General features: G+C 38.8%; 1 protein-coding gene across 14 annotated transcripts in view; it reads right to left on the reverse strand.

Annotated features, from left to right (window-relative positions):
• Positions 1–23,288, reverse strand: part of myo9aa (myosin IXAa) — a 113,366-nt gene that overhangs the window by 36,412 nt on the left and 53,666 nt on the right. For 12 of the 14 annotated variants that reach the window (XM_044208155.1, XM_044208144.1, XM_044208193.1 and 9 more), the window contains exons 3-11: positions 15,037–15,131; positions 14,887–14,949; positions 12,980–13,079; positions 10,765–10,818; positions 7,919–8,016; positions 7,398–7,524; positions 6,092–6,181; positions 2,568–2,684; positions 2,092–2,226 (exon numbers count right to left, since the gene is read on the reverse strand). In XM_044208155.1, the coding sequence (XP_044064090.1) occupies positions 2,092–2,226; positions 2,568–2,684; positions 6,092–6,181; positions 7,398–7,524; positions 7,919–8,016; positions 10,765–10,818; positions 12,980–13,079; positions 14,887–14,949; positions 15,037–15,131 (879 nt within the window). The remainder of the gene's footprint in view (positions 1–2,091; positions 2,227–2,567; positions 2,685–6,091; positions 6,182–7,397; positions 7,525–7,918; positions 8,017–10,764; positions 10,819–12,979; positions 13,080–14,886; positions 14,950–15,036; positions 15,132–23,288) is intronic. The other 2 variants (XM_044208125.1, XM_044208164.1) reach the window with 1 other exon arrangement.

Genomic DNA, 23,288 nt, shown 5'->3' on the forward strand with positions numbered 1-23,288 from the left:
GATGAGCAATGACAAGAAAATAGGTTCAATTTACCATACATTTTTTGCCACCACTAACATCCTCCGTCCTTCCACATTTCTATCATCCTTCTCACCATCATGGTAATAGGTTTTAAAGTTAGATAATAGCTGCTGGCTGTCTTACCATCTTAGATCAACAAAATTTAATCTGAGGACAAACTGACAATTACTGATTTGTAACTTCAGTTAAGATCAGAGCCAAACTGCTTATGGACCAAGTTAACTCGTGATTATACTGTAGTTTTATAGTATATATACAGTATATATATATTATTATACGAACATTCTTGTCTTTCATCAATGTGATTACTGGCAGAGAGATTGTTTGAAAAGGTCGGAAAATAGAGCAAAAGAAAAAATAAATCCCCCTTTAAGTGACCATCAATGTGCCCTTAAGCAAACTATTTAGCCCCTAACTGGTCCAACAGAGTGACTCACTGGTCGACAGATGTATGGAAATATACTGTATGTAACTGTAGACGAGGGTGTGAAGCTGGCTTCAGCGGAAATATGAAGCATGCCAGCTCTTGGTCGACCTATCCTGGCTAAATCATTTTCAGAGACTTTCAGGCTGCCTCAGTGGTGTACATCGATTTTTCCACACACAACTAATGCTGTCCTGCATTTAGGCCATTATGAAGCTAAGCTCTCCAGTTTCCTGCGATCAAGTCTTTGGTACAGTTTTAATCAACTGTTATCACATCAAAACTCCAAAGTAATTTTGTTTACAGAACAAGCTGACATTCTAACGAAAATGTGGATTTTATTCAATGATTGACCAGTTAAAATCCAGGATGTCTGGAAAAATATAAATAAATAAAACGTGGCTTAAAATTGTAGTGGCAGTTTGATCCATGGAAAACATTAGAAATCAATAGGCGAATACATTTAGTAATAATTTCACAGCCCTGTCCACATGCAGAGTAACTGGGTGTTGTGGAGGTCAATATATTGTAAACTGGCGTGTCAAGATTGGCTTAGTATATAAACACAACGTCTGCACAACGTCCTGAACATGCTGTTTCTTAAAATTTGAATGTCTCATTACTCTAACTTTGCTTAATTTAGTTTAAAAAAAAGAAAAAATAGTAAAATTTAATATATTTGACTCATCAGGCCTTAATCGCCACTAGTTGAAGAAGGATGTGTTGCTGATTGTAAGCATGAAAGCGGGGTCATCTGAGAAGCTGACTAAGAATTTAAAATAAGACTTAAAAGCATGAATACTATAAAAAGATATGTACATGCTATTAGCAGCAATTATTAGTTAGTAAATTACATGTAAAGACACTTTATCAGATTATCACTTGTTCCTGGTCCCATTTTATAGCGTTCATTACAACAGAAGTGCTTTTTCCAGAGAAAATGCAGCAAAAATCTGTGAAATATCTATGATGTTCTTTCATCTCTCGCCACGTTCAACCCCTGATCGCACCCTCCCCCTCTGGGAACAATAATTCCAAATTTCACTTAACTGAACCTCTAAAACAAAGAAATCTTTGAAGTCTCTCCTCGTGACATAAATCTACAGTATAAGTCTTGACATGGAGGTAAAAAACTGCCTTTGTACAAAACAGGAATGACTGAGGACGCAGTCCTTCATGTCTCGTAATTCACAAACTGAATAAAAGCCCCTCAAACATGTCAGGGCAGGCCGCTGATTCAGTGAATCTCAAGGTAAACAGAATGTTTAACTAACAGGGATATCTAACAGATCATGACTTTAAAAAGCCCTTTGAAGTTAATCAGCTCACTTAAGAAGTTGAGTCATACAGCTGTCAGCTTCTCAACTAACCCCCGATGCATAATGTGATGAAGAATTCCTCCATTGTTGCAGTGTCATTGTAACGTACAGTATGTGCACTGTCTGGTGTTATAAGGATCATGGATTTCCTTGGAAATGGCCACAGCCAAAGAACTTAGGTGGGCTCTACAATATGTTAAAATAATAGTTGCAGTAATACAGTAGCTCAGAGGTTCAGCTCCTAGTCAAAGCCTTAAATAGGAAGCCAGCTCCAGTGACAAGAGTTGTCAACGTTGACAAAGAACAATATTTAATAGACGTCTTACTTGTTCAAGCTTGAAGATGTGCTGGTTGAAGTAGTGCTGGAGACGTTCGTTGGCAAAGTTGATGCAGAACTGTTCGAAGCTGTTGTTCTCATAATCCTCAAAACCAAAAATGTCAAGTACTCCAATGGACAAGATCTGAGGAAGACAAACAAACACAAAATCTTTAATCTTAAAATGTTGCTCAGTGATCCGTCAGTAAATCTCAGGAACTGTTCCATCTAAAAGTTGACTATGTTGTCAGTAAAGGTCTTAAATCTTCTCATCAGTAACTTTATGGGTAAAGGTGATGATTTTCCAACCACAATTTCACATGTAATACTAAAAATAATTTAAGTGACAGTTATTATTTTAAAGTTTTTCCATGCTTGAGAATCTCTCAGACTACAACTAACTCGTCTCGTAATCTTGTGGCTAATTTGGGCAGTTTAGCTCTATTACACAGGATTGTAACAGTCGATGTGTTTGTGTCGTCCTACCTTGGTGGTCTCCACCAGGTCCTTGATGTTGAGCAGAGCGTGGTTAATCCTGAAGACAATCCAGTCAAACAGAGCACTGTACAGGGACTTCGCCATGGAATCTCGCACCGTACCAGCCTGGAGGTGGACACAGAGTATTTTTTTTTTAGTGTTACTCCCACTGGTAATATTTTAGTTTACAACATATAATCGATTAAGAAGGGAGAAGTATGAGGGATACAAATGTTTCCATGTATAGTGTTGTAGTAGAGAAACTAATTTACTACATAATGTCCTTTTACTGTATCTGTTTTTATTTGTAACCTTGTCTGTCTCATTTCCATTTTAACTTGTTTCCTGGCGGTGTTACTTTTGCAGAAAGTCAGGCTAGCTGTTTCCCCCTACTTCTGGTCTTTATGCTAAGCTAAGATAACCGGCTGCTTGCTCTCGCTTCATATTTACTGTACAGATGTGAGCGTGGTATTGCTCTTTTCATCTAACTCTCAGCAAGAAAGCCAATAATCGTGATTCCCAAAATTTCCAAATATTCCTTTAAGCTTATGACACTTATTTGTGCAGTGCCAGAGGTTTGAAGAGTCATCCATTATGTTAGGTGCCAACTGATGCTTGATACAACTCCAGACATCATTCCTGTGTCACCCGCTCAAGCACAACGTTCCACACATCTGTATTATACATTCGAGCTTGGCCTCGCAACACTGCACTTTTGTACAGGTCCAGCAAAAAAATACCACAGTGAATGGAGGCTCAAAGATAGAAAATAAATTGGAAACTCAGACAACACTGGCCCAGTTTGAAAAAGGTTATTTAAAAAAGAGTCAAGATGTGCAGACAGTTGTATTTCTCCTTTATAACCAAACGTTTATAGTTTGACCTGAGTGTAAATCTCATCCTCACTGTACTGTAAGAAGCCACTGCACTCAGAGCTCTCAAAGGAAATTGTATAATGGGTTGTCCTAAAAGGTAAAAATCAGATAAACAGGAGAAACCAGACAACTCTATAGCCCAAACATCACTAGCATTAACATTCTCTACTGAAACTTTGGCACAGAAGTCAACATTACAGACATGCTGGCAGACTGCACTGTGTCACAGCAGGGCGTCCCTGAGCCATTATTAATGTCATTAGCGAGCCTAACACTCATCAGGTTGACTCATGAGATCTGGCAATCCAATTGAGTGTGGCACAGACAGTATGATCTGCCAAGTTCTGATGTTAAAATTTCAGTCATGGCCTAAAGGAAATATTAGCTTTAATAGGCTAAACACAGACTGTATATACTAAATATACAGCCTATGAGGCTGTGCTGCTGGGAAGTCAAAGATAATATTCAGATGACAAACATTAAATATTTAGAAGTTCTAGAAGATGTCACATTAGTTACAATCATATTCATAAACTTTGTTTCCCAGAATTTGTAACCTGGTGTAGACTGAGAAAGAATAGTGTGCTGGATCAATGTTGTGTGTTCTTTCATAAACACAGAGATTATTTGACAAAAGCTTCCTTGTCAAATTATTGAGAAAAACGTTCCAATTCCTGTATCCGCTGGAAAGATTTGACCCTGCTGCAGCAAAGGTGAGCCATGGTCTTCAAAAACAAAAGAAACCATAAAGTGGCGACTCAAAGTTAAAATTCCTTTGATTCTAAATAATTAACACGGATATTTTAAGCAACCTCAGACCAAATATGCCTTCCATGAGTCAAGACAGATATTATTTTGAAGGCCATACATACTGTGGTCTAATGACCCATAAGCGTTTCATTATTTAGAGGAAGTTGGACTTAAAACATTCAGAGAGAAAACAGCCTCATAACTCTGACTGAATGGAGAAAACTCATTACAGAAATGCTCAGATTTCTTTGAGGTTTTTAAGTGTATGATTTCAGTTAACAAGCAATGAGATTGTTGTAACTGTTAGAGCAATATTTACACAGAGACCACCCAGTGCGCTACCAAAACAATCACTGTTTGTTCATATGAAATGGCTCCTAAATATCTAACAGGCCATTATGAGGTTGTTGCCATTTTGATGGGAATGTGTAAAACGCCACAATCTTCTGGGATAGTTTGTGGTAAAATACCGCTCAGACAGTTTCCCTGAGTGAATATTGTGAGCAATTTGTACTGAAAAATAAGAAAATCATTGAACCCAACTCAAGAAAATATATAACATTGGACATCACAGGAAAATGAACTATTTAGGCATCCTGACAAGTTCAAAAGTTAACTAAATCTGTGTATATTACAGTATCTGACAGGCATGTTACACTGTGTATCCATGTTGTTCCCTCTTCTCTTTTCAGATGGCTCTCATCTACAGACCATGACGTGTGTTTGTTTTTTCAGAGTGGGGGTCCCAATGAAAACTGTAGAGGGACTTGAAATGCCTTCCCTTCTGTCTAAACAAACTGAAGGACTCTGTGCATGTGTGTGTTTGTACGCGTGTGTTGGTGTGACGGTGTGTACATGTGTGGCCACAGACTGAAAGAGCTGCAGAGAGAGCGAGAGCAGGAGGAGATCCGGCACTTGTGCACACTGTCCTGTAAACATGGCCGTGGTCAGACTGAAGAGACGAGGCTACAGCGGTTATTGAGTTGGCAAAATGCCGAGTCGCACTGCTGACTGATACTTTATTTAAACTCAATCATAGAAAAACAAATGTATCTTTAGATCTGACTCCATTCCATACTGCAGTATACAGTATGTACTATACACTAATCCTCACAGTATACCATTCTTTAAGTCAGTATGTAAGAAATTAACATATTTAACTGCTTTATACTAACAGAAAGTGATACAATACTTAGACTAATACATGGACGACAATACTTGGAAGTTCAAATGCCACGGCCAATCAGACTTCACAAAGAGACAGCAAAATGTTCATTTTTAGTTATTTACACTCTATGGAAGTGATGGTGCATGAAAATAAAATAGGTGTTGATCGCGTAGAAAAACTGGAAATGCAGCAGCACTACTGACAGCACTGCACAACCAACAACAGGCAGCTGAGGGAATATGAGGATTTAGAAATAAATCAATCGATGATTAAAGTGCAGACTGCATATACAGTATTCTCTGATCTCTCATTTCTAAAGAGATGACCAAGGCATGTTAACATAGAGATGAAGAGGTGGGAAAGTTAATGGAGAGGATTTTCAATGAGGTCTCAAAACCAGTTATACTGTATAATACCAGTGAGTGAATCTAGTTCAGCCAGTAAGCTTGTGCAGGAGTCTGGAGCAGCACTGTGAGTTTTACCCTTCTGTCAATGAACCTGCCAAACTATTTCTACAGAAAGTATCACCCCGGACTTTAAGCATAATGCGATTTTGCCTGGTCAATTTCTACTTGAGAGCAGGAAAGTAGCAGACTTGTTTTTCTATCACCTGTAAGGACTTCCACCATCGGGGACTTAAATTATGTGGTTTTTCTGTATTTACACGTCTAAACTCACCGTGTTTAATATTGCACACTAGTCTGATATTTAACGTTAGCACTACAGGAGAACAGTCTCACCTCGGCAAGTTTGTAAGGAACAATGAGCTTCTCTCCGACAGTAACTGTCTTCCGTGTTGTCAGAGCTTCAAACAGCATCTCTTCTTTGACCTGGTCATAGCAGCAAGAGAAAAAGAGAAATTAGTTAAGTCTCCACTAAAAAGATGACAAACTCATCATTCAATACAATGTATTAATGTGTACACTTTTATCCAAAATAATAGCAACTAGGAACTAGGAAAGGACTAGGACTAGGATCCTGGATCATCAGAGTTTTGACTCGTTCAAAAGGAATCTGACACTTTCCATTCAAGTTACCTTTCATCTTTGACAGTGTTTAAGTACTTGTGTGTTGGGTGACAGCTTGAAGAGGTGCTTTTAAAACTCTGCAGCAGCAATATTCATTGTTATGAAAACTGTCTTCTCCTGATCAGTCTACACTGTCCCACAAACATCCTGTTAGTACAGAAGCTAAAGGTCCAGTGTGTAACATTTAGCAAGAGCTATTGGCAGAAATGGAATAGAATATTTAAAAGTATTTTTTCATTAGTGTGTAAATCGCCTGTAAATAAGAATCGTTGTGTTTTCTTTACCTTAGAGTAAGCCGTTTATATCTACAAAGGGAGCGGGTCCCCTTCCACCACCATGTTTCTACAGTAGTCCAGAACGGACAAACCAAACACTGGCTCTAGATAGGGCCGTTTGTGCTTTTCGCAAGTTTCTCGGCCACCGTAGTTTCTCCTACACGCTCGGAACGGGAGGATGATCCGAGCGGTATTCAAATGGTTGCAAACTGACTGGCTGACTTTAGAGGTAGACTATGAGACAAAGCTCAGTCACTTCAAAATGACAATCTTGTATATGTGATCGACACAGAAGTAGTCTGTTGAAGAACACATTCAAATGACTGACTTGGTGACTGATAGGCAGACAGTATACATGTACAAATAAGTGCTTGCAGAAAAGTCTTGGTGCGCTTCATCACTGGGAACTTAATTAACAAACAGAAAGGTGTCTTTGAGTGCATGACAAAGATAAAATCTAAATAGAGCAAAAGCATTTTACCCCAACCAAACATTAACATAAGGTGCCAATATTTAAACCACAGTAACTGTTTTATTTTCTCTTAATTTATGTCATATTTTGTAATTGTGAAATCGTGAAAGTATCTTTTTCGTGTTGTTGGCAACACAAACAACACAAACAAGAAACGCAGTCAGAGCAGGTGCATCATGTTAGACTTTGACACCATTCGTCTTTTTTTATCTAAACACTTTTAGAGAATGTGCAGCAATACAAACTTCCAGTAGCATTATTTTTGCAGTACCTCCAGCAGTTCTGAGACGACAGGCAGCACCTCTGGGTTACAGATGTCGATCGAGTCGTCCCTGTAGGTTTTCCTCTTGTAGCGGATGTTGCCCAGGTGAAGGATGGCCGACAGCAGGGAGAAGATCCTAAACAACAGTTGAGGAAACGTTTGAGAGACTGGAAAAATACTGTGGAACTGTCTGTAGCTGCGGTTACTCTTAATCTGCAGATTTCCTTTGATTTTATTCATTCAGATTTGATTGAAATAATGATAAAATTGAAATTCACATTATGTTACTAGTGGCAACGATGACTTGAAAATGTGGTGGCCAACAAAGCTGAGGGGTCTGAGTGTGAAGGACGCTGCATAAATGGGTGCTAGTATGGACACATTAACCTTTTGTCAACAAATGCTGTACTGTATATATACGACTACTGTTTATACTGTAACAAAACTTTCTTCTTTGCACAAGAAATCTGTCATCATTACAGTAAAGTTAATCCTATCACACACTCATTGCGGTTGTGTGTGTCACTCACTGTTTGCGCGTGGCAGGAAGAAAGCCCACCATCTCCATGGCCAGCTGAAGCCTCTCAAAGTCATGCTTCAGGTCTTCTCCTTCGACTGTGAAGCAGTCCTGCAAAAAAGCAGCAACCGGGTGTTATCAGGCTTACACAGCACATGTTATGACACACACCAGCCTGGAAGCCAAAGGAGCTAATGACAAGTCACTATGAAGTTTAGAAGGACTTACTAAAGACTGTTGACATACACAGGGCCCAAATATTTACAGAATATCCAGCAAAGATGCTTAAAATAGTTTTTTTAGTTTACTTTGCAGCTGAAACAAAAAACAACAGAGTGGCCTGAAGCAGACAAAATGAATGACTCGTATTAAAATAAGCTATCATTAAAAAGCTTGGCGGTCAAACACAACAGCAACACATTTCAGTCTGACGCGAAGAGCTTCTAGTGAACAGCAGCATGTTCAGGTTCTGCTCATGTAGTGGAAAATCTGGCCTGGCTTCCCATTTAAACCAATCCACAGAAATTTGGCAAGCTGGCAAAAGAGCTGAGAGGAGCCACAATTTATGAATTTTCCTGTCTTGGGTGATGGACGACAAGCTAAACTAGCAGGGAGGAGACACATGTTTTGATGCAACAACAGTGATGTGTGCAGACAGGCTCTTAAATGCACAAGTTCACATAAGAATGGGCGCATTTTACACGGTACATTAAATACACATGAAGAGCAGATCTCATTGACAGCACTAAGATACTAGAATCATGAAGTCATTACAAAAAACAAAGCATTAAAATACTGTGATCATTTTGCAACCAAATGCACATGAGAAGGAGTAAACTTGTAGATAAATCTGGATCTGGATTAGTTGTTTATGACAAGAGGAAGAGCTTTTCCCAGACAAGAAACACAAGCTTTGATGTAGCTACATAACTACACAGTCTTTCACCTCGTACACCCACCGTAATGTGAGGTCTGCTCTTTGCTCTTTATGGGCCCATTCCACTATGGCTGCCATAATTATCACATTCCGAGGCCTCAGAAAGACAAACACTCCAAACATGAGACTCACACTTACGCCAACGTGCCTCCTTCTTGCCTCCCCCGCTCTCTGCTTTCATGGCAGAAACTCACACTGACCTGTTAGTGACTCTGGTGTTACATTTCCATAGCAGGAAAATCTACATTTGTTTTTAAAAAAGTTCGTATTGCTTGCTCTAACTTAGACTTCTTTCCAGTGAAAACAATCTGCCAATGTAGTAAAAAGGTGTTTGAGAATTCCAGATGTTGCAAATGAAACAAAACATTAAAAAAACATCATAATCATTAAAATACACCAATTTGGAATAACATTTCCTTTGCTGACATGTAATAATATAGTTGTTTTCCTTGCTGTGTTGAAAAAAAGTTATATTCAAAAAATTGACTGAAGTTGACTGTATTAATTCCTTTTTATATTGTTCCAAATATAGACCAAGGATAGTATTTTCCATTCACTAATGTCAGAGTTTACATTAACCACTTTATGCATCACACAGTATTATGGGTATTCAAAAATACAGTTAACTGACTAAGGTAGAAGGAGCAGGAAGTTAATGACTTAATCAATGTAACTCAAGAATCAACATGCACTGTTACATACATGTGTTAATAAACAGACACTTGAATGCCCACCACAAAACCAAAAAAAAAATCCCAACACAAATCACAGAAGACTTTTTTGATCATTGACATCATGCAATCCCAGCATTTCTGCTGCAGAGCGGTGACTGTGATTTTAATCACATCCAGTGACTGCGAGGTGAGGGTGTGTCTTTGGTCAAATAACCTGTGGCAACCCAGAGGTATGAGCATGTAAATAAACTGTAGCTGTTAGGTCTGTGACTATAACTCAGCCCATTGCTCAAACACTCACACATGTCTTGCGGCTGCAACGTATTATGTTCTATTCAGGCAACTTTTAGTAGAGATACTGTACTTTAAAATCTATTGAATGATCATTCTAGAAAGAAGCCATTCTCTTTGATTCTTCCTGACCTTGGGGAATTTACCAGCTCACTGTTTTGCCTATGGTTATAACTAGTCATTTTTCCTGCTATGTTTTGTCTCCCTAATCTACAGTAACTAGAACTTAACACTTGCATTTCTACAGGAAGGTATTCTATTGTACAGAAAGGAAAGTATGACTGGCTTTTAATGGTTCACACATTCACTATCTGTTGTACCTCTTGGACTTATTAACTGACATGATTTAAGTCATCTTAACTTAATGTGATCTTAACTTGTAGTCTTAGTCATGATCACTGAGCAGCAGTGCCAGCCCCTCTTGATAAGAGCCTTTGGCATATTAAAATGTGATGTAAATGAAACAGAAAGGCTGGCAACATAATCCCATTTTCACAGATGAGGTTTCAGGTCTTTGAGAAATGTTAAGCTATCATAATAGAGTGCAGCAGGTGACAAAAACATCTCAGCATGACGTCATGCCATCTACCATGGTTTTAAAGTAACTTAGTGAGGCATGGAGGATTTCACTATTGTTACTAGTAAACAATGCACTGTCAATGATCAAAAAAGTCACACAGGTTACAGCATCCCAGTCAGCTACAGTGGCCAGGATATGACTAGACATACCAACAAAACTCAGAGAAGCAGCACAACAAGGAAAAGCAAAAACAAACAAAGCTAAAATCAACACTACCCAAACAAAACCAGGAAATATCCAAAAAGCAAGGGAGGGTCAGGGAGGGAGGGTGCAACTGTGCAGAGAAAGTGTGGCTGGAGCTGCAAGTGCTCAGGTGCCTTCTCCAACACGTACAGACACACGGACGGTACACACACAGCTGAGGCACAGATACTGACCGGTTCACTCTCACAGTAACTGTCCCAGTGCGGTTGGTGGGTTGACTTTGTCATCTGGAAATGTTAAGGCAGAGTTTACACGGGGCGAGGTTACGGTTAGACAGCAGCGTTTCAATGACAACACATACTGTACACAGGTTTATGTGCAACTAACAGCAATGGAAGGACGTGCTGTTAAGACGCAAGCAATGGCTGAACTTTACAGCTCCATTCATTACATACAAACACGTACTCAGACATAAGTCAAACATTCAAAGGAATATAGACACCGATGACAGAGATAAGTGCACATAAAAAGCATTCAAAGACACTAAACAATATGCATATGTCATGTCTGAACAAAGTCATTAAAGCAGGGTCAGAAGGAGGAATGAAAGCTGCAGATTTGTAACACACATGCACACAGTTCAGATTCAGAATGAATGACTGGCTTTACGTTATATTACAGCTGAACATTTTTTTAAAGCATACCATGAGTTTTTATGATTGATTTCCATTCATGTAGATAAGGTATGAAAATCAACTTGCAGACACGTTAAACTTGCTTGAGATATGCAATCTACCACAGCGTACAACCTCTGTTTTAGGTTAAAGTAACTTTCGCATTGCATGGCGTTCCAGTTTGTAAGCAGGAACTGTTTTAAAATTCTTCTCCAGGTCTGTTCGGAAAAGCAGCACCATATGAGATTCAAGAATCTGTGGTTGAAAAGTGACATTTGCAATAAATTACCAGATTCACATGATCCTTTTTACGCAGCATCCCTGTCTGCTCATCTATACCTTCTGGATTTTTTTCATCATCATGTCTTGTCAATGCAAAGCATTTTGGCAGCCAGCAAGACTCATTCAGGGTGTCCTTAAATGTACTACCTGAGTACCTGAGTTTTGCTTACAACTTACAACAGTTGTACCACACAACACTAATGTAAAAATGAAAATTAAGGACACTAATTCTTCACTTTAATCGACCTATTCCATATTTCAAGCATCTAAAAAAAAGTCTCTGATTTCATTAAGCATTCAAATGAACAAGATCCAATGGTTGCTACAAAATCAGGAAATCAACCTAAAAACCTATGGCTTGCTTTGGACACTGGTCAGTTAAATGTACATTTTTGGTTAATGGGCTAATTGAAAGATGCAGAATGAATTATGATTAAGGACCAAGGTGTGAACAATTGATGAAAACAGCCACAACTGCAACGTGTTTACGTGGCTTGTTTGTGTGGTTGTGAAATCCATGCAAGAGGTCCAGCTGGTGCGAAGAGTGTAAACTCCACAGAACAGACAGAAAGAAACCATCTCCACAGAAAGGAAATGAGGAAGAGAGATGCAAGAGAAGGGAGGAATAAAAACGGAGTGCGACAATGTGTGTATGTATTTATGTATGCATGTGTGTTTGCATGTGCACATCAGTGGTCGGGAGGAATGTAAGGAATTCCCTGCTCTATTCTGTGTAGGAGTAAGGATTTTGGAGGACAGGGAGTGGGTCCCTGGTTGTCTTGGTGTGACTGTCAAAGCTCGGAGGAAGAGACGCAACAAGTTTCACATCCACATTCCATATGCATAATGTGTTAATTGTGTCTTTGATTCATGGTTATGTGGAACCTGTTTTCAATGTAGGCAAAGCAGCAACAGAGACAAGTGACAAACACTATTTTAGCCTCTATCTCTGTGTGTGTGTTCGTGAGTGAGTAAATGAGGACCAAAGTGAATGTGAAACCCACAGACACACAGTTACAACCAAAAAACACAAAGTAATACACAAATGAACACATACACACACAGATGTTTAAAATAAAACACTCTTGCCCATCTTTCTGAAACAAGTGAAGAGGTTTGACAGTGACAGGTCTTGTTCATGTGTGTGTGTGACTGAGAGGGTGTTGAAAGAGTGGAATGTGTATCCTTTGTGTCCTGATTTCTCTCTCTTTCCTGTTTGCAGACACAGAGGTGACTGTACTTGGTTTGCTGGGGTCTTAGGACTGGTAGATGACACCAATACAGACACAGACAAACACACAAAACTCTAAACTATGGCAAACGCATCACAACGCATAACACAAAACTCATAAAGATGAAAATCGCAAACAGAAATTGACAACAACCAGTGTAAGACAAAACCAGGCAAGATTACTTGTTGATATAATTTTTTTTTTTTTTTTTTTTTTTTTTTTAATAAACAGTTCATTGTGTGTGATTTTGAAGGTCCCACCTGACTGAGGTAATGGTATTCTTCAGGCTTCTTGAGGTGAAAGGCTTTCCTCTCTTCTTCACTCGATCCTGCCAGCAGGTAGTAAAACACATGGTAGTTTCTACAAAACAGGTAAAAACAAAAAAAGGTTTAAAAAATTCATTTCCACTTAAGGTAAGTTAAATTTAAACTCATACGAAATTCAAGCTTTATTGAAAAATGTGTCTTTTTGTGTGTTTTTATACGAGAATACCATGTAAATATAGGACAAAAGTATTTCCTTCTCGAAATGATTAATTAGTCCATGGTTCGCAAAAGTAGAAAGACATTACCAACACAAAACAAAATTGCAAATGAAGAAACAACTTTGTTATTCTTAGATTCTTACTACTACTAATAATGTTTAATAAAAAGGGTTTATCCTCTGTACAATAGTCATTTTAGCATGCCTTCAGTTAGCATGTTAACGTTTAGCATGTTAGCCTACTGATGTTGGCATGTGAACAACCTAATAGTTACCAAACTAACATGCTACAATAGTAGTTAATGTTAGGATAAAATGCTAAAAAAAAACGCAAAATAATACAATTTTAGGTAGCAACAGCAGGATGTTAATATATGTAGAGATAGCTTGGCAGCCTGCTAACGTTTAGCATGGTATGTTTAAGATTGTTATCATTAACAGTTAGCTTAGTAGCATATTCTAACATGTTTAGCATGTTAGAATGTCAGCAGGGTAATGCTAGCATTTTAGCATGAAATGTTTGTGTGTACAAGTGTGTTTGTATGCGTGTGTGCATTTTTTCTCTGACAGCATCTAGCTGCAGCGTAAAGGTCAAAAGTGTGCAGCAGCTGCGCGGCCAAGGTCCTCTTGGAATACACACACACACACACACACAAGCTTTTATGGGCCTGGAGTCAGCAATCCATCTCAATAAGCGGTGGCTAACACAGGGGGCCCACTGTGAGCCCCCCATGGTGAAGGTTAACCCGCGCCACACCATACAGCCAGTCCAACACATTAGTGTCATCCCCACTTAGAGCTCAATTCACTTCATGGATCACACTTTGGCAAACTCAAACAACAGGCTTTCTGAGTTAAATTCACTCAGATGCACATTTTTTTGCCAAAATTTACTTGCTGCTAGCACCATTTTTTTCTAAGTTAGTGAATAAAGTTTGAAGCAGTAAGTACAATCCAAATATCACCTATGATTGATTCAACATACAAGATTGTGCTGGTATTGCCAAGATTGACACAACTTAGTTTGTTGACATATTGTCCATATTTGGGACCTTAAACATCATCCATATCTACTCAGTGTTAATATAGTACAAGTATAGTATATGAAAACAAGTATAGTATATTAAAACATGTTGCTGGCAAATGTCACAAAAGCAGTACATAGATCGAGTTGGATGAATGCGTACACAAGAGCGGCCGTGTGAATTTTGATAAGTTTTTGAGGAAGTTGTACATCAGAAATCTGAAGATCAACATTTGACAGTTTGCCATTTTTTGGTATCTATCTACCATTACTCAGAAGTGAAGCGGTCTCTAAGCGTCATTTCCTGCTTCACAAAACCAATGAACTTAAGTTTTGCATTTCTAAGATGATGATGATGATGATGATCTTCTCACCAATGGAGGACCACAAGTGTCATGGAAATAGTAATAAAGCATTTCATTAATTAATAACTAACTGTACAATGAAAATAGGCATTAATAAATCTGTTTACAAATTAATGTATTATTTGATATTATTATATGGGCAATTAAAAGATGAATTATAAAAATAATTTACAAATGAAATATTAATCCATCAATAAATAGTTCAAATTAAAAAGGGATTTACAAAAACAACATAAAACAGTGAATAAGTACATAATTTAAACATACATTAATTATTATCAATTAATTAACTCACCGCTCATTGTGCTCCTGATAGACCAGCCTTGACTTCTCCAGGAGGTATTTCTCCACATATGCGCTGAAAAAAAGTACAATAAAATGGTTAACTTCAAATCATGATTTTTTTTTTTTGGAAAATGAAAAGCATTCGTCTCTGGTTCCTTACCCCCTCACAGTGCCGCTCTCCTGGTAGTTCACCTGAATGAATTTGCCAAAGCGACTCGAGTTGTTATTGTGTGCTGTCTTTGCGTTCCCAAATGCCTGAAGGGGAAAGAGAGGAAGACGTGGCAAGATGAAAACAAATACACACTGGGAAAAATAAATGGGAAGAAACCACATTTTACGTATCTTACACACAGGTTAGTGACAGACGCTTGAGGTCAAGGTCTGAGTCAACTTTAGGTGTGGATAATTTGTTTTGTGGGTCAAGCACACAGAGACTTTGGGCTCATGCCAAACATTGTCTTGAAACACTGTCAGCCTGGACAGCGCGGAGCAAGCTTTCCCTTTTACGTGATTTTAGAATCTATTTAAGTCAGAGTCAGACAATTTGCCAGAGTGAGGATGAAGAAGCTGGGGTCAGCAGGTCTGATGGAAAAAAGCTCCTCAGTGAGTAATGGGATCCATGTGGCCGTGTGGAACATGTGTAGTGGTTGTGCTTTAATAAGACAGTCCAGTATTTCCCCTCGCAGCTCTGTTTATGTTGTATGTCTGCCTGGAAGGGAAGTAGTTTTTCGCCCCATATATAAACCCTGCAGTTATTTGTAGCTCCGCCACAAGTAAACAAATTCCTCAGTGAATTACTTAGAGCTTCCCCGAGCCCTGCGTCTGTGGAATGGGAAAACACCCCTCTCTGACCCCACCCTTTACCAGCGCCACTTACTAACATACAAGCATGCTAGGAGAAAGCTAATGCCAAGCTAACAGGCAACATTATAGGGCTTCGGGTTTTCTCCAAATGTACACATTTGCAGGCAAAACTGCACTGAATTTCACTTGAATTTCTAAAGCATCATGGCGTTTTGTTTCAGGTTGGGCCATGATTGGCTAGTTGCTGCAATGCAACACAGAAGAAACAATCCTTTCCAGCCCCAAACAACAGGTCAAAGCTTCGAAAGGCAAAGAAGCAAGTCAAACGTGTTTTTCTTTCCTTTATAAATGATTCAGTTGACTCAAGGTTTGCAATGAGTAAAAAATACATTGGATAATGTACAAGGCACTTAGAGTAGTCCTTTGCAAAAGTTAAAAGATCCATGTGGTTTCAATGCAGCCCTATAGGGAAATAAATCAAGACAAACATTAAGTAGAAAGTAAGTACAGTACAAGTAAACTGAAATTCCGTGAATCAGACCAGCGCGCAGTTTCCCAAAAGCATCTTAAGGCTTCGATGATCTCTGTCTTGTAAATCTGTGGGCAAAGATCATCATACCATTAGGATGCTTTTGGGAATCAGGACGGAGGAGAACCCAGGACACTTTGGCCTCTCTATTACTGACAGAGCCTGGCTCAAATAACTGGATCACAGCAATGAACTCGCCCTTCATTTATGACTCACCAAGCTGAACACATCATTAAAATGGGCAGACGCTGTGGAAAAACATATTCAACTCTGCTGTCTGGACAAAGAAAGAGCACACAAGGTCAAAGTGAGTGACGAGTGACAGTGACGATATAATGGGATTTAAAATGGGATGCCTGATACTTTTGATATTCGCAGAGGAGCTGGTATTCTGTTCACCACTCCATCCGTCTCTGAACTGGCTAACCTGCCTGGTTCAGGAACTACAGGTCAGACGAGGACAGACTACCATCAGTCAGAGTCCCTAAGTAGTAAGAACTTCCTGAATGGACAGCCAATAAAAAAACAAGGACTAAAGTGCCCATAACAACAATATGCTCGCAGACAGGGTGAGGACAGGGTCAGACAAGTCTGATATTGGACCTTTAAGATCAAGATGGAGGCGCGTGTACATCGCTAGGCTCAGTGTCTCTCCAGTTTTTGCATTTATGCAGTGTTTTTCTTGCTCATCTCGGGTCTGTTCGTGCAGAACAGCTGTGTGTAAACATCGTACACCCGGCATGAGCTCTTGGATATTGGTTTGCGCATTTCTGGTATTGCTCTATCCTGCATTTATGCACATACTTTATATCCTGCACTTGCTTATTGCACTTCTGGTTAGACCTAGACTGCATTTCGTTGCCTTGTACTTGCACATGTGTAATGACAATAAAGTTGAATCTAATCTAATCTTTTTATTAAATGGCTTGACATTCAACATTTTGTATTGGGCCAGCAGGAAGCAGGATGTGGAACAACTAAAATACTGAGAGCTGATTTATGTTCAGGCACTGCGTATTCGTCCACCTGGTCTGTGTAAAAAAGATGTATAGTTTAAGAAGACATTTTTACAGCCGACAGTTTGTATTCTTTCTAAACTTGGCTAGCTCCATATCAAGGGCAATAAAACACTAATCTCACAGCAGAAGGAAGCTATGTCATAACTGACCTCTGGAGGGGAGTTTCTTACCAATATGCATGAAAAATGTAATCAACATAAAATTACAACATATAAATGGATGCAAAATAAATATAAATAAGTCACTAGAGAGAGCCAGCTGTCATTACTAAGAACATTTCTAAGTCAATTTCTAAGAATAGGAAAAGAGATTTCCAGTAACATTTGTCACATTTCTCACTTCCTCACAACATCAGTATTAACATTCCCAACAGAGCAATCTATAGTAACATGTCAGCAGACAAAAACATTTTTCACTCAAAGTAACTCCAAATAAACCTGGATACAAAGCAGCTACAAGAAAAGCTGTGTATTCAGTAACTTGTTCTCAACTGCAAAAAATATTTTACTGCACTCCTGCTCTTTCCACCTACACAAACGACCCACAATGCAAATTTGTTCTTGACCCTTCTCCTATGGGAGTTGTCAAAAGTTATTCTGGGAAATTCAAGTCACTAACTTAAGCTCAAGTAGACAGGGCAGGTTGAGGTAAAGTGGGAAGACTAAAACACAAAACCACATCATTTTAACCTAACTAATAAGATTTCTAACATGTAACAGTTGAGTATCTGAGGTTGAATTTTTTCCCTTCGAATTGTGACATAGACTCAAAGGGACAGCAGAGCTAAAACTGTTTGTGCAGACATGATTCGCACCACTTCAGTCACTCCAGCAGGTCAACAACATTATTCTTGGCTTCAGATCGCAGACTGAGCCGAAGGCAGACCAATGACAGACTTGAGATGGTGCCAGTGTGTTCTGGGTGTAATGTGTCTGTCTACAGGCTTGGTCAAAGTCGTTCAGAGGAGCGAAGACAGGCAAACACTTTGTCGGTGCAGTTGGGAACAAAACAGCAGCACAGTCGATGAAATCGTCCAAAATTGACTGCAGAATTTAAAACAGAATTGTTTTAAACTGCAGATTGTGTTTTCAGTTTTCTCAACACTGTCATCTTTAGCTTTCTCCCGCCGTTAGCGGCGCACATAACAGAACTTTAAGCTTGGGGATTAGATGTTTCTTGCTGAAATGCACTTTGGGAGTCATAGTTAACTTCTCCCCCAAAGTTTTTGTACCTTCGACCTTTTAAAAAGAACTAGATATCTTCTAGCGCAGTCGTTTCACTTTTGTACAGATGATTTAACCAGGAGAGTTTCATGCTGATCCAAGTGCTCCAACTGAGTCACATAACATTGTCTACGGGAAAAAATGATGGGAATTTCACTTCCAGAACCAGAGGCTGAAACAATTCCTCAAGTAACTTGATTACTAAAAATCATCGTTTCAAATTATTTGCACCGAATCTTCGTTTAATCCATATAATTACATACAGCACACTGATTATTACTGTCGCTCAACGTGCTTATGCTGTGTGTGATCAGAGACGGTTCAGAGCGTCTTTGGTGTGATTTGACAGCGCAGATTACGAAGAGGAGGAAGAGAGAAAATATTGAGGGGCGCAGAGAACAGACACGCGAGAGAAAGCGACAGAAAGTGTCCATGAAAACTCTGTACAGTGTGTCTACTGTAAAACCGAACTAGCCTACAACAATAGCACGACGTCTGTGCTTCAGCATCTCAGCAGAAAGCATAACGCTACAGTCTCTGCACCCATTCCACAGAGCGGACCCAACAGGTATATGAAGGCTAGTAAAGAATGTAGGCTACGCTCATTATGGCTATATGTAATGGCTAGTTAACAACGTAAATCAATGCGGTGGCTAGTTAAGATGTCTCTAAGTTAGCTAGGTTTTGTTCAAGATATTAACCACAGAAAATAAAATGCTGCAGTCAATTTGTGAAAGCCTGAGCTTCATTCATGTTATTTATTAACATGATAGTCCCAGTTCCTGTCCACTCGTTTTTGCCTCCTACAAATGCCACAAAGAAGACCGTAAAGGCATACGTTATGCCTGAGCTGTAGTTAGATTGAAACTTGTAGTTCTGTAAGTTAAGTATATGTACCTTTTTCAAAGCAAAAGCTGTTTGTTTTTGCATTTCAGAACATGTTTTCTTTAAAACCCAGAATGTAATATGGCACTTACATGCACTAAATGGGTTTAGTTTTAACAGATAATATTATTGTATGCAATTCAAGCAATAAAAATGTAGATTATTCTAAAAAAGACCAATTAAACCAATTAGTTGTTCATTTTAAGAGACCTGTCTTATTTTCTCTTTTGCATATTTACTATTGCTCTTTAATAAAGCAAAAGTATTTCTTATCCAATTACTCAATGAATCGATGGAATAATCGGTAGAATACTCGATTACTAAAATAATCGATAGCTGCAGTCCTAAATACAAGACAGTAATCCTGGAATTGAAGATGTTTAAGCTTGGACTCTTTTTTCAGTGGGTTTGGTCAAGAATACATTTGTACTACTACCACTTGGACATTTCAATCATTTATCCTTAAATCCTTATTACTTTTAGCTTCATCTACTTCGACTTCTCTTCTTGCTTATTTACTCTTTTCACACACTCTTAATTCTCAATACTTGCTGTTAAGGTGATACAACTGACTCAGTTTGGCAGGAGGCGTGTACTGTGCTGGTAGCTTAGTGGTCATTGTGACAAGATCAGCCACACACCTATCAGTAATCCTATTTATTGTTTTATGTTTTCGACAACTGCAGAGGTTGCCAAGTTCCAATTTTGTGACGACATAGAATAGGAAACTGTAGTTCATTTGGACCTGATCCACTGAACAAGGCCGATATGCCTCATTAAATATATCTGTTAATATTTAGTATATCACTAGTTTTGCCAAAAAATAAATGTTTGCATTAGGAATATATGATGTATAGGATCATAGATCTCTAACAGAAAAACTGCAATATAAAACAGAAGTTTCTCTTCCAGGGAATCAATTAGACTTCCAGCACCGGCTTACGCAGGGGCAATCAGTCCAAATTCTATTAATGCTTCTGTCTGTAGTGAGGTAATTAGGTCTTTGTCAGCTCTGACTCATGCAGTGCGGAGCAGAGACACAAAGACTTTAATCATATGAGGAGGACTTCATTAGTAGCGTCTTGAGGAGAGGAAAAGAGAGGAGAGTGAAAACAGGAAAACAGACTGCTGTCCCGGGTCGAGTCTGCAGGGAGCTGGGAGGGTTTCAAAAGGATGGAGGGGTCACGGCAGGCGCTCAGATAGAAAGCGTAGACAAAAGACTACTTGATTTAACACACAAAGGGATTATCTTTTAGTAAGTCATTAATTGCTTGGGGGTTACAAATGAATTTCCATGTTGGGTTGTGTTTAGAGGTCATGTGACAGCATGGTCCCAAACTACACAGAGAAATGCTTTGTCTGAATTTCAAAGTTACTTAAGTGAAATGGGCCATGAGATACAGAGAAAGCATTCTTCTGCAAAGTGATTTAGGAAAGTGTCATCAAATTTTCTACATTCCTTCTCTGACAGTAACTATGGAGCATCCATGTGATTCAATACCTACTCAAAGAGGCATTGCTCATTTAACCTTTGTAGATTCATATCTTTCTCCGAGCTTATTGCCAGACCTAGTCATCCACTACAGTACGCAGACAGGATGTCAACAATAGAGTGAAAGAGCGTGGGACTCTGCCCAACATGTATCATGATTATGTCACACCGTGTGTGGGCAGATAACGTTCTCCAGAGGCTAATTTGCAGCCATGCCCCTTGTAATCTCACACCTAAGGTCATGCTGGCCAGAGTGGACTGTGGTCACTGTGGTTCTTTAATCACGGGGGGATCTGCAGTCATGGCTCCCAGCTAAGTGAAAGCACGGTGGGATGTGGGTTCTGGCAGTGGCTTCGTTTGTCAAAACAACGCTCTAAAATGTGCTGGAGATAGGATGTGTACAGGTTTAACTGTCGGTGTAAAACATTTAAGAGGCTTTTCTCCTCCATGAAATAGGAGCAATGAACATATGTGAGATTGTTTCATTTTTTCAACTGACAATATGTCCCAACAAGGCTACTAAGAGTCTAGAGCCATGCTAGCGGCGCTGTGAGGCTGTACTTAAGCACAGTGGTGATTTGAGCTAAATGCAAACATCAGCATGCTAACATGCTTACAATGACAATGCTAACATGCTGGTGTTTAACAGGTAGAATTTTTACCATGTTCACTATCTTAGTTTAGTGTTTTAGCATGCTAACATTTGCTAATTAGCAATATACACTAAGTAACACTGAGGCTGATGTTAATCTCATTAGTTTAGTTATAAACCAAAGTATTGGACAAGTTAAAATGTTGACCTGTTGATGGCACTTGATGAAAAGCCAGCGGATCACCAAAGCGTTAGAATTCATCCTCTAGGTACTACAGATATCTGGACAAAATGTCATGCCAAACCATCCAATAGTTGTTGATTTTCCAGTCTGGACTAAAGTGGTGGAACGGCCAAACGATATTTCCATCCATAGAGCCATTAGCATGGATAAAACTACATATAAATTACCACTTTTACTTTATAATGATAAATGTAATGATAACTATTGTTTTACTTACTCAGTGCAGAATATTTCCTTTCCCATACTAGATCATGTCCAATATGTTTGTCCTATGACCAGTTAAGATTGCTGGACTTCTGAAGTGAACTGTGGGCTAGTTGGTTGGCTAAACTTCTGCTGGCTGTCACTAGCTTTTATAACTATTCTCAGTTTAATTATATAGGATTCAGACAATGTATTTATTGATAGTTGTAACATGAGTAAAATTTGGTCTGTAAGAGATTCATGTTGAATAAAGCTGAAACAAGTAGTTGATTAATCAAGTAGTCTATCTACAGAAAAGTTAGTTAAATTAGTGTCCAGACCTAAAACAAACTGTTAAAATATTAATGTACAGTAACTTAATAGACTTTAAGAGACAGAGTGGCACTATGCATTGACAAGTTGTGGCATGGCAGTGTAAAGGTTTTCCACATAAGAATTGCTGATCCTTTATTTTAATAATAAGGATTTAAAAACTTAAACCACAATGGGTTACAAAACTCTGTGGATTAAGAGAAGTGCCTCTGTTTACAGTTAAGAGATACAAATCATGTCGGCACATTTTTTTAAAAGTGTCCATGCAAAACACTGTGAATCACTAAGTGACACAGGAAAATGTGATTCAGCCATTTAAAAAGGTACCAACATTTGGCTGTAAACTTGGTTTAAAAGATCAAGCTTTTTGTAACACTGCACTAGATCCTGCTGTCAGAAAAGCTGTCTTCCATAATTCTCAGTAAGCTCACCATCACTCCGCCTCAAACACCCCTGGGAGCAGATCTGATGGTCCAGTGAAATTAGCAATATAGACGTCAAGCTTGACAGGTTGTGCAACTCTGGCAAGAGGCGCCAGGCTTGAATGAACTGCCATAAACCTCAGCGCTTGTTTGTTTGGGGTTTTTGACAACTGTTGTGTCCAAGACAATGTCAGCTTCAAGTAGTAGTCACATCTGTTTGTACCGCATAATTCTGTGTGTGCATACTAATGTAAGAACATGTAATTACTGTACTTGTATCAAAGATGACATTTCTCACACTACAGTCTGAAGGAGAAAAAAAACCCTCTTGTGTCAACGAAATATGTTAAGGGAAAGTTTTGTCACATAACAAGATAAAATGATATGTTGTTATCACAGGAAAAGTTTCTTGTAAAAAATTAATTTTGAAATAAGAAAACATGTTATAATACAAAATAAAATATCTAGTTATAACATGAAAATGATCTCATTAAAACCTTAGAACAGAGCCAGGCTAGAAGTTTCCCCCTGTTTAAAGTGTTGATGCTAAGTTAAGTTAACTTGCTGCTACCTGTAGCCTCATATTTAACCAACAGATCTGGGAGTGGTATCGATCTTCTCATTTAACTCTCCAGCAGAAAGCGAATAAGCCCATATCCCAAAATGTCAAACGATTCCGTTTGGGA

This window comes from Siniperca chuatsi, linkage group LG1, assembly GCF_020085105.1.
Source record: "Siniperca chuatsi isolate FFG_IHB_CAS linkage group LG1, ASM2008510v1, whole genome shotgun sequence".
NCBI classification, from domain to species: domain Eukaryota; kingdom Metazoa; phylum Chordata; class Actinopteri; order Centrarchiformes; family Sinipercidae; genus Siniperca; species Siniperca chuatsi.